General features: G+C 45.5%; 1 protein-coding gene across 7 annotated transcripts in view; it reads right to left on the bottom strand.

Annotated features, from left to right (window-relative positions):
- The window catches only part of MYOCD (myocardin), a 472,295-nt gene that overhangs the window by 31,773 nt on the left and 425,313 nt on the right, over nucleotides 1–15,209 (bottom strand). For all 7 annotated transcript variants that reach the window (XM_048818177.2, XM_048818179.2, XM_048818181.2 and 4 more), the window contains 2 exons: nucleotides 11,646–11,721; nucleotides 4,828–4,989 (listed from right to left, as the gene is read on the bottom strand). In XM_048818177.2, the coding sequence (XP_048674134.1) occupies nucleotides 4,828–4,989; nucleotides 11,646–11,721 (238 nt within the window). The remainder of the gene's footprint in view (nucleotides 1–4,827; nucleotides 4,990–11,645; nucleotides 11,722–15,209) is intronic.

Here is a 15,209-nt window from a genome sequence, read left to right as displayed (position 1 = left end):
TGCATTTCTGCTGGCAGGAGTTGAGGCTGGCTAGAGACCACACTCTTGAATTGTGTGGCCATGGATGATTTCTCAAATAATAAGGTATTAATTTCCAGACACAAGCTGTGATCAGTTGGAGCTAAGGCTGAGAGCACATATTACTAATTTAGGGCAAAACCCCATTACCAGTACGTTGTAATTATTCTAAAACAAAGTGTTATAAACCCAGGAAATACACCATCGGGGTAATTCTTAATAGAAATTCAAAGATGCTGATATGTGGCAAAGCACAGGTAAGGCACCCAAACAACCCAGCTCTGCCCCGTAGTGATGTCATGCAATAATCATAGGATTACGATTCAAATGTTTTGGAGCTGGTGTGCCCAGACTAGATTAAGCTGATTTTAAGGACACATTGTGCTTTTTCATATTTTTACCCTGATGCTGCCATTGCAGGGCCTGACAAGAGAATGACTCTAAGCTTTTGAACAGGGGAAGACATTTTTAGTAAGACCGTTTAAAATTTTTGGTTGTTAAGCCCTATTTAATTGAAGCCCCTAACAAGCACTTAGGAGAAAGGCTCTCTTTGTTCAAGATTCAGACACACCTGCCCAGTTTATTGTGAGCTCAGAAAGGTCCCATGCCAGGTGTCTGATTCTGACCTCATATCAGCTTTACGCTCAGCTAACTCCACTTACTCCTGATGTATGCTGGGGTCAGTGAGAAGAGACTGAGGCCCTCATTGGCTCATCTGTGGTAGAAAAACCCTTGAAATCCCAGACATTCCACAAGCAGAAAATGGTTGGGAAGAAAAACCTTGCAGGCCGTCTTGGTGTATCACAGAAGGGCACAGAGCACAAAGCCACGTTCTTGTCCATTGTCTGTTACCTTTCAGGCCTGAGATCATTGTACGCTCTCGTGTTGCTTGGTGGGCAAGGGAGGAGCCAGGAACTGAGCAAAGTCTGAACACAGCCTCTGACCCAGGTTTCCAAACCACCCTCCCTCATGCTAGGGGGGGGTTCCCTGGAGTCCATGATTCCCAGGTGGGTTAGTGTGCACATCCCAATGCACAGGCCATGACCAGGATGCCTTTTGCAAGTGTGCCTACCATAGGTTGTTTTCCAGCTGGGCAAAGGCCCTAACCCTCCTCGAGCACTCTTCCCCCAGCAACCTTCCAGCCTCCAAACCTCAGCTCTTTCTGACACAGCTGCATTCAAAGACATGGCTATGGAGTTTTTGTAAAGTAGGAAATGTATTTTTTCCACTCTTCCATCATTTAAAAACGGCTGACGAGGTTTGTCTTAAACTCCCTTTAAAAAAAACAACAATCTTCAGGCAGGCACCCAGCCCAAAACATTTCAGGCTAGTGTATTGAAAAGTTACAAGCATGAGAAATCAGGGCATGACACTGGACCCTGAACTATAGTGGTGTGACCCGTACAACACTGGACCTTAAAGGTGCACATTGTGGTTCACCATGAGCAGAATATACCAAGACCAGAACAGTGACAATAACAGGGGCGAAGAAAGGAAACCTCTGCACATGACAGCATGGGAAATCTGCAGGCTTCACTCTGCTCAACAGTGCTCTGCCGAGTTGGCTCAGCATGGGCTGGAATAGCTCAGGTTCTACATGCTGGGTTCTTAGCCGAACCAAGAGTCAAAGAGCTTCCTGCTTCTCACACCACTTCCTGTGTCATTCTAAAGTCAATATTGCCAAAGAGTCTAAGTTCCTGGTGAGCAGAGCCCCTACCACTGGCTCCAGCTCACCCTGAGCACTAACCAGGACACTGACCGCCCTCACTGGGCTGCACACATAACTGGCAGGCCAGTGCAAATAATCCGTGACAATTAGTGACTGAGTGTTATTGAACAAGGAATTTGGGCTGCATGGGACCAGCTCTCAGGGCCACATTTAAGTCAATGGCAAGACTTAGTAGAGCTGGATCAGATCCCTCCATGAATGGGCCAGGATTGTGTACAGATAAGCCTTCTTGGCCTGTCACTGCTGGGATCTGTTGGGTCTCTCGTTTCTCGCCTTCAGATACTTCCTGTATTGGGAGTGATGCTGGCAGGATTGAAAGTGCCTTTTCATTTGGGTGTCTGGAACAGTACCAGCCCCATACAGAAATACTAACAGAGAGCACGGCTGGGCTGGGCTCCATCCCTCCCGCAGGTGCTATCTGCAGGCTGACAGGGTAGTAGCAGTCCTGACCCTGCATCTGCCTGAGCACTGCAACCTGCATTTCCTAGTCCACAGCTCTCCCGCCATTCCCACTGGCCATTGCCAGGCTCCCCAGGGCTGTTCCAAACCCCAAATTACCGAGTGACAGCGTGGGGTGCTGTGCCGCAGAGCCACTGCTCTGAGTCAGAGAACTCCGTGGGGCTAGGGCATTTGGCTGTGGAAAGTGCCCCTGTATATTTCACTCAGAAAGGGCTGGGGCTCTGAGCGGGCTTTATCCCCTTGGTGAGTCAGCATGGCAGCTTAGTGTGCCAGAGCGAGCAGTCCATGCCCTAACTGCACAGCCTGGGCCAGCCCTTACCAAGACCCCAGGGTGACAAGCTGTTCGTCTCAGGTGAGCCAGAGAGCCAGGAGATGCAGGGGGGAGTGTCTTCAGCATCCTGAAGAGAGGAAACCCCTTGTGTTCACTAACATGAGTCCTGTGGCCTCTGCATCAGAGAACAGCCCCAGCCTGGCTGCTCTCTCTTGGGGCACTGCTGAGCTGCAGTGCAGACACACAGGGCCTGACTCGTCCCTTCCTGGGCCTTGAGGCTGTTTACACCAGTGCAGAGTGAGTGCAAAGCACCACCTTTCTGATTGGGGACCGTTTTACACCCACTTTGCACAAGTCTAAGTAAGTGGAATGACACTCCAGGGAGTGGCAGGGGGCACCAAGGCCCACATGGTACACACAGCATGACCCCTCATCCCCATCATCAGGCATACTCATTGTCCCAGTCCTCCTGGCCACTGCCTGGCACTTCAGGCAGAGGCACAAAACCAACCAGACAACCAAGCAAATGCCAACCAAGTATCTGTGCACTAACGCCGTGGGGGTGCCTCCCAAGCCCTGACTGATTCAGCATGGATTCACCAAGGGAAGGTCATGCCTGACTAATCTAATCACCTTCTATGATGAGATTACTGGTTCTGTGGATCAAGGGAAAGCAGTGGATGTATTGTTTCTTGACTTTAGCAAAGCTTTTGACATGGTCTCCCGCAGTATTCTTGTTAGCAAGTTAAAGAAGTATGGGCTGGATGAATGCACTATAAGGTGGGTAGAAAGTTGGCTAGATTGTCAGGCTCAACGGGTAGTGATCAATGGCTCCATGTCTAGTTGGCAGCCTGTGTCAAGTGGAGTGCCCCATGGGTCGGTCCTGGGGCCGGTTTTGTTCAATATCTTCATAAATGATCTGGAGGATGGTGTGGTTTGCACTCTCAGCAAATTTGCGGATGATACTAAACTGGGAGGAGTGGTAGATACGCTGGAGGGCAGGGATAGGATACAGAGGGACCTAGACAAATTGGAGGATTGGGCCAAAAGAAATCTGATGAGGTTCAATAAGGATAAGTGCAGGGTTCTGCACTTAGGACGGAAGAACCCAATGCACAGCTGCAGACTAGGGACCGAATGGCTAGGCAGCAGTTCTGCGGAAAAGGACCTAGGGGTGACAGTGGACGAGAAGCTGGATATGAGTCAGCAGTGTGCCCTTGTTGCCAAGAAGGCCAATGGCATTTTGGGATGTATAAGTAGGGGCATAGCGAGCAGATCGAGGGACGTGATCGTCCCCCTCTATTCGACATTGGTGAGGCCTCATCTGGAGTACTGTGTCCAGTTTTGGGCCCCACACTTCAAGAAGGATGTGGAAAAATTGGAAAGAGTCCAGCGGAGGGCAAGAAAAATGATTAGGGGTCTGGAACACATGACTTATGAGGAGAGGCTGAGGGAACTGGGATTGTTTAGTCTGCAGAAGAGAAGAATGAGGGGGGATTTGATAGCTGCTTTCAACTACCTGAGAGGTGGTTCCAGAGAGGATGGTTCTAGACTATTCTCAGTGGTAGAAGAGGACAGGACAAGGAGTAATGGTCTCAAGTTGCAGTGGGGGAGGTTTAGGTTGGATATTAGGAAAAACTTTTTCACTAGGAGGGTGGTGAAACACTGGAATGCGTTACCTAGGGAGGTGGTAGAATCTCCTTCCTTAGAAGTTTTTAAGGTCAGGCTTGACAAAGCCCTGGCTGGGATGATTTAATTGGGGATTGGTCCTTCTTTGAGCAGGGGGTTGGATTAGATGACCTCCTGAGGTCCCTTCCAACCCTGATATTCTATGATTCTATGATTCCTTACCCCAGCTGTCCCCTGGCTGTGCAAAGAAGGAACTGGACTCTGCTTCGAGCAAGTGAGATGAAGGGATGGTAGGAAGAGACTGAACACACTGAGGCTTTCTAGCTCAGGCTGATGGAAGCTGTGCCTTCTTGGTCCTTAGCCATAGGGTAGGATTTGGGTTGTGATGCCTAACATAGGTGGAGGGGATGCTCACTCACAGACGGGTGACTGAACATGTTAGCCTCTTACCTAGGCAATTTAATGGGAGACATTTCTGGGAGGAGATTACAGTTTCCTTTCTCCTCTTAGACCTGGTGAGGAGAATATATGTGCTGCTGATTGGGGTTGCTTGCAGTGAAAATAATATGGGCTAACTTAGGTTCTGTTATGACTCTTAACTTTGTATTGGTAATTTCCTGCCGGACTCATATCTAAGTACTGCACTATATGTATCAATGTCCTTATCAATCTGTGCTGTACACACACGTGCGATACAAGACGTGCTTCTCTCATGACCTACCTTTTATCGCCTCTTTCACAGCTGAGTCAACAGGAATAATATTCTTCTCCACCAGCTCCAAAGGACCTGGTCTGAGAGCAATTTTTTCATTGAGATCATCTGCAAGTCGGGCTCTTTTCAGCTTCATCTGAGTAGCTTGAATGGACCCCTCTGCAGCTGAGTCTAAAAGGCCAAAATTGAAAGCATCAGTTCCAGGTCCCGCTGAACCTGTGCTCTAGCTACAGAATGCTCAGTGATAATGAGATTCTCCTTCTGGGATCACAGTCAAAACAAAACACATTTCAGGTTAGAGCAGTAAACACAGAGAGATCAGTTCCAGTATTCTGAGCCTGGAACACTGGCTGTTAGACTGCTCCCTAGACATAGGACTGTGTGTGGGATGGATTGTGGGTCTCCACATGGTTCTCAATGGTTCCCAGGTCAGAATTCTCAGTTATCAAGTAAAAGATTTTTCCCCCTAGATTCCAGCTGTGCAAATTCAGCCTGGGACCCTAGAGTTATGCTGGGTTCTGTCTGATCAATAAACAGTCTGCAATGAAACTTAGTTAAAAATTGTGTGGGTGATGTAGGAGCAGAATAGTCTCCAGCTCCTCTCCCCGAGCTGGACTGGCTCTGCCTGCTAATGGGAGCAGACTCCAGCTCCTTGGATGCTGAAATATTAGAGCGTGTGTAGAAAGAACCATAAAAATGATTCAAAGGCTGGAGAGAATCATGCTGTAGAGGGAGAGATGTACAGAGCTCAGTCTGTTCAGTTTATCAGAAAGAAGATTGAAAGTAACTTGATTACAGTGGAGAAGTACCTTCGTGGGTACTACGAAAACGCTGTATACTAAAGGGCTCTCATTCTAGGAGAGAAAAGTGAAATAGCCACAAACGGCTGAAGCTTTAGCCAGACAAATTGAAACTGGAAATAAGGCACAAATTGTTAACAGGGAGGGTGATTAATCATAGGAACAAAATCCCAAGGGAAGTGGTGGATTCTCCATCTCTTGCTGTTTTCAAATCCAGACTGGATGCCTTTCTGGAAGGCACAAATTATGCTTTAGTCAAACACAAATTGTTGGCTTAACACAGGGGTAACAGGGTAAAATGTAATGGCCTGTGTTATGCAGGAGGTCAGAGTAGATGATATAATGGTCCCTTCTGGCCTTAAACTCTATGAAACAATGACTCTCCGAGTCCTCTCCCAGAGCTAGATGGGCTCTGGAAAGTTAACAGGAAAAAACGGCAGAATTTACTGGTTTATCCTAAGGCTCCATTGATAAATGGTTTATAAAGAGTTGGTCAATGATTACTAGAGGTTTTAATAAGTGGTTAATCAATTGTTTTTCTAGATTGTCACCAAGTCCAACATGTCAACAGATTGCTTATCACCATGATGCTAACACCTTCTATGAATGTGTTTAGAACCAGCCCTAAACACATATTACTAATGTCTGCAACATGCTTATATCTATTGAACACTTACTAAGCCTTTACAAACCATTTATAAATGGACCCTTAATATAAAGTGTGACCAACCTGCAGTAGCCAGTAAAGTCAGGGGACATCTCTGGACCTGAAGGTACCACCGCACACCCTTATGGTTCCAAATACAACTACTCTTTGAAGAAATTCGGGCTATGGAAAACGCAAGCCTCAGAGTCTCAGTAGCGTGCTGTATAGCCAGTTACAGATCTGATGGGACATATGAATTCATGCTACCCTGTGAGTGGCCATTCACCCCTGTCATCCCCATTTGTCCTTATGAAAGTCTCTTAGCAGCTGTTCTGCTCTGCAAAGCTTCTACTGTCCCAGATTAATTCAGATTAAGGTAGGTTGTGAACTGACTCCCAGGAGCTGTTCCAGAATAACTCGATTTGTAGCCAAGCCCTTTGTTTCCCCATTTGTAAAATGGGCATAATGTGAGCCATCTTGGAGGTATATGGCTGGACAGCTGTGGCAGAGGGAGGCCAGTGTTATACAATAGCTCTGTGGCAGAGCCAGAACTAGAACCCAGGTGTTCTGGTCCCCCATGCAGGTGGTATCCCTCGCACCTCCCTCACAGAACGGCAGCTGCCTAGTCAAGAGAGCACATGGAACTTCCTGTCACTGTTTGTCCTCACTTTATAATCCCAGCTGACACGAAGAGCAGATGGTGCCTCCTGCATACCAGTCACTGGTTAACTGAAGCTTGCACCGTTTTCAGGTGACTGCACTAATTAACCAGCCAGCATCTACCTCCTACTCAACAGCTGCCCCAAACCAGAGTGCCAGAATTATGGGATGTGACTCACGCTCCTGGCAAACTCAGGCTAACACCCCAGATAGGAGGCTGCAGTGGAACGTGAGGGCCATTCACTAAAGCCTGGCACCTGTGACTGGGAACTGGGGGCCTCCGTTACTCCAGCACATGGGGAAGGGATTAGCCTCCACTTCTTCCCATGCAGGGAGCAAGGGCCTAACAATTCTGGCCATAACAAATGCCTCTTCACTCTCAGGGTGAAGGAGAGCCTAGGAGAATGCCTGCTCCCTCCTTCCTCCTGGCCCCATGGAAGCCCTTCTGTGAGGGCTCCATAGGGCCTGGTCTCTGTGGGAGGAGAGGGGGCAGAGTTGGAGTGTCTCTGGAGTGAGACTAGTTTCCTAGTGCTTCAGGAACAGCGCCTTGGGCTCCCGCAAGATCCTTGCTGGCATGGAGGCTGTTGTGAAAGGTGAGGAGGACGTGGTACAATGCCTCTCTGTGGATGGCTGTGGGCTCCAGCAGAGCTCCAGAGAGCCGTGGCCTTTCTTCAGGGATGAGGAGGGCAAAGCTCAACCACAGGAGTGAACAGCTGGAGACTCAGAGAGTTCAAACACACCAGGTGTCCTGCACCCAACTAGGACAAAAGCCCCATGGGGAGGACATGGCTGGCTTGTGCCAACCTTGACCCCTGGCGGAGCTGTTTAATCTGTCCCCTTGGCTGCCGGGGCAACAGTTCAGCATTCACCCTTCTCTCTCCGAGCCCTGTGCTATGGGGCAGATAGGGAACAGATGTGTCCAGAATGGGACAGTATTTGGGAGGCTGTAGGGGGCTGTGAAAAGAGGCTTCCTGATAATTAGGAGGCACCTGTGAAGTACTCAAGAAGGGCCATGAAAGAAGGGAGAGATGAGTTCACTGTCAGCACAAAGTGTGTACTTGCTGCCCAGTCACAGAACACTCCAGCATTTCAACCTGTCATCCAGCTGATGCTCTGGCAGCATTGGCTGAACTGGCCCAGCGCTGACCCGAGAGCCTAGCTGCCCTGACTGCTCCGTGTGTTTGCGACATGTTGTTCCTGTGTGTTACGGCTCTGTGTGAGATCTCCAGCACTCCCTGCTCTGCCAAGAAAGTCAGGAGTTCTGTTTCCAGCCAGAGCAGTGAGTGCTCCCCTCCAACCTTTCAGGGCTCACTTGGAGTCTGACTGAAGGCTTGAGTCAGGATTTATTGTCTGCAGAGCAGTCTGCCTGCCCTATTGGGACACTAGCTATGTTGAAAGAGGAAGCAGTGTCAGAAATCGGCCCGAGCCCAAGACTTGGGGAATGTGCTTGGAGGACACCACAGACTGATTGCAAAAGTGATCAAAGGAAATACTTTTTCCATACAAAATACAGTTAGACTGTGGAACTCGCTGCCACAGGATATCATCAAGGCCAATAAATTAGGAAATTGGACATTTACATGGATAACTGGACTATCCAGAATTACCGGAGTTAACGCTAAAACATTTAGGTAGGAATATTACATGTCCTTTGTCACAGTTTAAGTCAATCTCTGACTATTGGGGGTTAGGATTTGAACTTCATGGGAAGCAGATTATTCCACATCAACTTCTGGGTTCTTACACTTTAAGAGCATAAGAACAGCCATACTGGGTCAGACCAAAGGTCCATCTATTCCAGTATCTGTCTTCTGAGAGTGGCCAATGCCAGGTGCTTCAGAGGGAATGAACAGAACAGGTAATCATCAAGTGATCCATTCCCTGTTGCCCATTCCCAGCTTCTGGCAAACAGAGGCTAGGGACACCATCCCTGCCCATCCTGGCTAATAGCCACTGATGGACCTAACCATGAATTTATCTAGTTCTTTTTTTAACCCTGTTATAATCTTGGCCTTCGCAACATCCTCTGGCAAAGAGTTCCACAGACTGACTGTGTGTTGTTTGAAAAAATACTTTCTTTTGTTTGTTTTAAACCCTCCGCCTATTAATTTCAATTGGTGACTCCCAGTTCTTGTGTTATGAGAAAGAGTTAATAACACTTCCTTATTTACTTTCTCCACACGTCATGATTTTATAGATCTCTATCATATCCCCCCTTAGTCATCTCTTTTCCAAGCTGAAAAGTCCCAGTCTTATTAATCTCTCCTCATACGAAAGCTGTTTTATAGCCCTAATAATTTTTGTTGCCCTTTTCTGAACCTTTTCCAATTCCAGCGTATCTTTTTTGAGATGGGGAGATTTGCATGCAGTATTCAAGATGTGGGCATACCATGGATTTATACAGAGGCAATATGATATTTTCTGTCTTATTATCTATCCCTTTCTTAATGATTCCCAGCATTCTGTTCACTTTTTTGACCGCCGCTGCACATGGAGTGGATGTTTTCAGAGAACTATCCACAGTGACTCCAAGATCTTTTTGTTGATTGGCAACAGCTAATTTAGACCCCTTCCTTTTGTATGTATAGTTAGGATTATGTTTTCCAATGTGCATTATTTTGCATTTATCAACATTGAATTTCATCTGCCTTTTTGTTGCCCAGCCACCCAGTTCTGTGAGATTCCTTTGTAACTCGTTGCAGTCTGCTTTGGACTTAACTATCTTGAGTACTTTTGTATCATCTGCAAATTTTGCCAGCTCACTGTTTACCTCTTTTTCCAGATCATTTATGAATAAAGCTACGTTTTAGTCATGGGTATTTTTAGTGAAAGTCACGGACAGGTCACGGGCAGTAAATAAAAATTCATGGCACATGACCTGTCCATGACTATCACTAAAAATTCCAGTGAACAAAACTTGAGGGAGGGGCTGCTCGGGGGCCCTGTGGGTGCTGGGGGAGGATGGCCCAGCTACTTTGGTGGGGGGGCTGGGGTGGCATGCGGCCCAGGACCCCCGCTGGTGCTGGCGGGGAGGGGGGGGAAGGTGTCAGAAAATGTTATCTCTGCATCCTGTCCAGAGGTGACATGTACCCAGTCAATATGGGGATAGCTGAAATCCGCCATTATTGTTGAGTTTTTAATTTTTATAGCCTCTCTAATCTCCCTGAGCATTTTACAGTCACTATCACCATCCTATTCAGGTGGTCAAAAGTATATCCCTGCAGCTATATTCTTATTATTCCAGCATGGAATTACTATCCATAGAGATTCTATGGTACAGTTTGGTTCATTTAAGATTATTACTTCATTTGACTCTACGCTTTCTTTCACATATAGGCCACTCACCCACCAGCATGACCTATTCCGATATATTTTGTACTCTGGTATTACTGTGTCCCATTGATTATCCCCATTCCACCAAGTTTCTGTAATGCCTATTACATCAATATCCTCATTTAATATGAGGCACTCTAATTCACCCATCTTATTATTTAGGCTTCTAACATTTGTATATAAGCACTTAAAAATTGTCACTTTTTAACTGGTTTCAGAGTAGTAGCCGTGTTAGTCTGTAGCTGCAAAAAGAAAAGGAGTACTTGTGGCACCTTAGAGACTAACAAATTTATTTGAGCATAAGTTTTCGTGAGCTACAGCTCACTTCAACTCATGAAAGCTTATGCTCAAATAAATTTGTTAGTCTCTAAGGTGCCACAAGTACTCCTGTTCTTTTCACTTTTTAACGTTTGCCATCACGTGATCTAATTGAATGGGACTCTTTTTCATTTGACTGTATCTCATCAGATCCTCTCATCAGATCATGTGACTGTTTCTCATCAGATCAGTATTTCCATTAGTAGATCCTCCGCTAAGGGATGTCTCTGTCTGAACGATGTGCTCCTCCGCACCTGTTGGCTTCCCCTTTAAGCCCTTAGTTTAAAAACTGCTCTATGACCTTTTTAATGTTAAGTGCCAGCAATCTGGTTCCATTTTGGTTTAGGTGGAGCCCATCCTTCCTGTATAGGTTCCCCCTTTCCCAAAAGTTTCCCCAGTTCCTAATAAATCTAAATCTTTCCTCCCTACACCATCGTGTCTCATCCACGCATTGAGACCCAGCAGTTCTGCCTGTCTAACTGGTCCTGTGCGTGGAACTGGAAGCATTTCAGAGAATGCTACCATGGAGGTCCTGGATTTCAATCTCTTACCTCGCAGCCTAATTTGGCCTCCAGGACCTTTCTCCTATCCCTCCCTATGTCACTGGTGCCTACATGTACCATGACCACCGGCTCCTCCCCAGCACTATACATAAGTCTATCTGGATGTCTTGAGAGATCCGCAACCTTCACACCCGGTAGGCAAGTCACCGTGCGGTTCTCCCAGTTATCACAAAATGAGCTAACTTTGTTTCTAATGATTGAATCCTTCCAATGGACCAGGTGCCAGCTACTGTCAAACACAGGATGCTGAGCTAGATGGACCTCAGGATTTGATCCAGTCTGTCAATGCCTATTTAAGGATGATGAGGGCTGCACTGGGCACAACATGAAATACCTTGTGCTACAAGCCCCTTACATACTCTGATTGCCATCAAAATCTGGGGCAAAGTAACCCTAAAAGGGTGTCTTGCAGAGAAACAGGAAAGCAACAGAAGATTTGGGGCCACAAGAGAGATGAAGGTTTGGAGAAATCTAAAAATATGTGAGGAACAGCTCACCCAGCCTTACCTTGTAAAATGTGCATATTGACCAGGTCTGATTGCTCAGGCCTGCTTCTGATCTTGTGCTTTAGGTAATCCTCAGTCTGCAGGACAGAAATACAGAGAATGTTAGATCACCAGCTCCAGCTAGTAAATTACATAGCGCTGGCTCTTTCTGCTCAGCTATTGGAATTGTTCGTGTTTTCGTAGGAAGAGGGAATAACTGCTTTTCTCCACTGAGTGAGCTGTTAAGTGGTACCTTATTCACTCAAGCACTAGCCAACACTTGGACAGGAGATGCCCAATGAGACAAAGTGATGCTCCTGGAATCAATGTTGACAATTCAGCAGATGGCCCTTGTAAGGTCTGTCCTTTTAAGCCTCCAGAGAGCTGCACCTCAAGACCCCCAGCACTGCTGGTGCCCAGGCTGTTCTGACAGTATGTGAAGTCTGCTGGAGCCCTGTTCACCGCGTGTGATGACTATTCACCAGTGCGTGCCTGGATCTACCCCCACAAGACAGCACAGCATGTTTCTTTTGGGGTTGGTGCTGAATCAACACCCCAGCATGGTGCAAGAGGATGCTACGCTGCTGGAAATAGATTCATAGATTCATAGATACTAAGGTCAGAAGGGACCATTATGATCAACTCGTCTGACCTCCTGCACAACGCAGGCCACAGAATTTCACCCAGCCAGCTTTTGGATGAGATGTAAAACTAGGAGCCTGACCCTCTGTACCAATTCTCTGACACCGTTTGCAAGAGAGAGGTATATTGGCTATTCCAGTGCTGATAAATGACACTCTGCCTTTCTAAGTCCCCCACAGTTTCCAGGGTACTTTGCACTTCCTGATGTAAGCTGCTAGGTCCTGTTGCTCTGCACTTAACTGCTGAATTCCACTTTGTGAAATGGCTGAGAAAGTCATGCCCTCATCTTAGATACAAGGGTGATAAATGCCTTAGAAATAGATAGACAAGGTAGGTGAGGCAACATCTGTTACTGGACCAAGTCCTGCTTCACCTACCTTGTCTCTCTCTCATATCTTGGGACCAACATGGCTACAACAACACATAGAAATAGACATGTAGATAGATACTGATATACAGTGAGACCTTCACTGAGGACAGCACTTAGTAAACAAACATCTTGTTTGCTCAAGTGACAAATTAGTATTATTATTGGAATGCCCAGAAAATGCCAGATCCTTTCTAAATAGAGAAGAAATGATGCCTGCCCAATGAGCTATCAATATAAAGGCAAATGAAAAGGGTACAGCAAACACACGGGTATATTAGCAAACACACATCTACTCACACACATGCTTAATTGTATTATTACAGGAGGAAATATAAATTATACTCAAGCTAGCTCTTCAGCTTGTCATTGTCATTCAATTGACTTTCAGATGTAGCCAATAGAGTTCTATCTGACAATTAGTTAAAGGCCATTCCACTACTCAACAGAGTTTGCCAACTACACATGTCTGGATATCAGTGAAAGAAACTTACAAGCAAAAGCAGGCGAGCTAAAATGTCCAGCATTGCAAGAGGATTGTGATGTAAGTGGCATTTCTGTTTAACAGGGGGGAAAGACAATAATCAATGGGATACTATAATACCTGATTATAAACTATACAGGAAGGAATGATTAGGTCAGAGAGATGGGGGAGTCCCACTATCTTAAAGATTCCATGGAACCTAGTGAGATACCAGTTCTGAGTAGAGAGGACCACAAAGTTGAATCGGTAGAGATCCAAGTCCCAAATGATAGGATTACAAATATATGAGTGAAATGATACTCCCAGTCTCCAGTTAAAGAAAATGCTATCGAATGCACAGTGCTGAGGGTGACCAAAGTAAAATCTACATCTATAAAAGGAGTTATAATGGGTATCTCTTAGAACCTGCATAAAAACTGATCAAATGTCACTTCAGACCAGATTTTCAAAGGTATTTAGGTGCCTAAAGATGCAGATAGGTGCCAGGTGGGATTGTCAAAAGCAGCTAAGCAGGTTAGATGCCTAGCTCCCTTTAAAGTCAAGGACAGTTAGATACCTACTCTCTTTTGAAATTCCTACTAGGTGCTTATCGGCATCTTTGGACACCTAAATAACTTTCAAAAAAAGAAAAGGAGTACTTGTGGCACCTTAGAGACTAACCTTAGTCTCTAAGTTGCCACAAGTACTCCTTTTCTTTTTGCGAATACAGACTAACACGGCTGTTCCTCTGAAACCTAAATAACTTTGAAAATCTGGCCTTTCAGATCCACATGTAGAGAAGCAACTTCTTGTCACCCTAGTGAGAGAACACAAGAGGAGGGACTATGCTAAATTGAGTCCTAAGTAACATAGAGGTAGGTTCCAGAAGCAGCTATAGTTGAGTTGCCAAGTGATAGTGACTATAATATAATTAAATTCAACGCCATTGAGGGAGGATTAGAAACAGTCTAAAAGGCAGAAATCAGTCCATAGGAAGAAAGAGTCAATTTGCAATATAGCAAAAGGTAAACAGTGAGATGCCACAAAGTTCTGTGCTAGGATGGTGTTATTTCAGGTACTTATTAGTACACTGAAAAAACTGGGGAGCAGTGATGTGGAAAGATCTTCAGATGGCACAGTGTTATTTAGGTCAGTTAAGATTAGAGCAGGCTGTGAGAAACTTCAGAGGGACTTAACCATGCTGGGTGACTGGGTAGCAAGAATGCAGATGAAATTCAGTGTTGACAAAGACAGCGTAATGCACATTGGAAAGAAGAATTTACGCTGATTCTACACCCTATTAAGTTCTAAATTAATTGTAACCACTCAGGGAAAACATCTTGGTGTCACTGTGGGCAGCTTAATGATATCTTCTCAGTGTGCAGAGATGGTCAAAAAATGCAATCATAACATTAAGAAACATAAGAAATGGGATGGAGAAAACATTGAACAGAATTATGCAATTCTATAAATACATGATAGGTCCTCTCCTGGAATCATGTATTAAGTTCTGGTCACTCCATCTAACAACATATCTAGCAAAAAGAGAGATGTTCAGAGACAGGCAATGAGAATGATGAGAGGTATGGAAAGACTTTCTTATCAGGTGAGAGTGAAAAGAACAGGACTGTTTAGTTTAGAGGGGAGATAAAAAGAGGTCATATGAGCTAGTGAGTGGTATAGAGAATGAATGGTGTCTCATAACACAAGAACAAGGGGAGGCCAGTAAATTCAAAACTAACAAAAGGAAATGTTTTTCTACATAATGCATCGTTAACCTGTGGAACTCCTTGAAACAAGAAATTGTGACAGATATGGCAATTTCTTGCAATATCCTTGAAAAATCTTATTGAATTAAGTTTAAGTATCTTGGAGTCCATTGTATTAAAAATTCCCAGTTTATGTATTATTGTGGAATTTTATGTAACGCCTTTAGAGGGGAGACATGGCCAATGTAAACCCTGGGAAGTGTTATAAGCTTCAAAGGACTATCTGAAACAATGTGCCAGACAAGAATGAACTTTCAGGACAAGCATAAATTAAGTGCATTTCCCAGGAAATCTCTTGGGGGAGTGCAAATGGAGAATGGAGTGGAGAATGCAAATGTACCACAC

This window comes from Caretta caretta, chromosome 14 (assembly GCF_965140235.1).
Source record: "Caretta caretta isolate rCarCar2 chromosome 14, rCarCar1.hap1, whole genome shotgun sequence".
NCBI classification, from domain to species: domain Eukaryota; kingdom Metazoa; phylum Chordata; order Testudines; family Cheloniidae; genus Caretta; species Caretta caretta.
The sequence above is the reverse complement of the archived record's forward strand: the minus strand, read 5'-3'. Positions and strand labels throughout refer to the sequence as shown.